At 52.1% G+C, this 937-nt stretch overlaps 1 protein-coding gene across 1 annotated transcript in view; it reads left to right on the top strand.

Annotated features, from left to right (window-relative positions):
- CSUI_004801 (nadh-ubiquinone reductase complex 1 mlrq subunit) overlaps positions 1-686 on the top strand; it is a 4,637-nt gene extending 3,951 nt beyond the window's left edge. The window contains exon 5 of the mRNA XM_068064985.1: positions 438-686. Coding sequence (XP_067923039.1) covers positions 438-491 — 54 coding nt within the window. The 3' untranslated portion in view covers positions 492-686. The remainder of the gene's footprint in view (positions 1-437) is intronic.
- The last annotated feature ends 251 nt before the right edge of the window (positions 687-937 follow it).

The raw sequence follows: 937 nt of genomic DNA, 5'->3' as shown, positions 1-937 counted from the left end.
TGTTTAATTAAAGATTCTACGATTTTCCTTCTTGTAAAGCTTTAATCTCTGACGCTGGCGGGACCTCAGCTATGTCGAGGGAGGGGCAGCTGTAGTCACGGTACTTCTACGTCGGTTTTTTTACTAGTTGCAGTGTGTGTGTTCCGACCTATACAATTCTGTCAGGAGAGATAATCAAGGAAGTCTGGACGCTGCAAAGCGGGAAGCAGTGTAGAGAGCTGGCCGTTTGATCTGTTCTCAACCAATCTTGACGAAGGCTGTTTTTTCATGTGCTGGGTTCTTGTGTCTGAATCCAGCTCTGTCGCCTGCCGGCGGAGACCAAGATCTCCCGCAGTCACGCTCGCTATGTGAACGCCGCTGTTCCTGCGGGCTACACAGCGCTCCTATGCAACTTCCAGAGACGCCTTGCGCTGTGCTCCTGTCCTTTTTCTCTACAGGAGCTCGGCTATACTCCAAAGAAGTCGGACAATGCGGAGGCTGATGACGAGTAAAAGACTACAATAGCAGGCTGGGTGTGCCTGCGGTCAGTAGTGCATCCTCGTGAGTGTGGGAAATCTGAGCATCCCGGACTGGTCATCTGCTGTTGCTTTTTGAGCTTTGCCACAATACCCCGGCGCGTCACCGCTTCATATCTTCTCCAAAGGCGCCGCCATGCCCGCGTGTGTTTCTCTCAACTGTTTGTCGCTGGAGAACAGGCAGAAACAACAACACCTTCTTTACGGCGACAGAGCAGGGCTCCTGATCTCCGTTACAACACTTGATTCCAAGTGAATTCGCCACATTTGAAACGACCACTCAGGCGGGGAGAACTGCCGTCTGGCTGCTCTGTTAGAAGAGACTACAGAAAAAAGCAGCGTCCCTTTTAACCAGACCTTGTGGTCTCCGCGGTTCTTTGCTGGTATCGCACCTTGTACCTGCCCTTGCCAGGGGCTGACCT

The sequence above is a fragment of the Cystoisospora suis genome (assembly GCF_002600585.1).
Source record: "Cystoisospora suis strain Wien I chromosome Unknown contig_2279, whole genome shotgun sequence".
Taxonomy (NCBI): domain Eukaryota; phylum Apicomplexa; class Conoidasida; order Eucoccidiorida; family Sarcocystidae; genus Cystoisospora; species Cystoisospora suis.
This window is presented reverse-complemented; position numbering and strand designations above follow the sequence as displayed.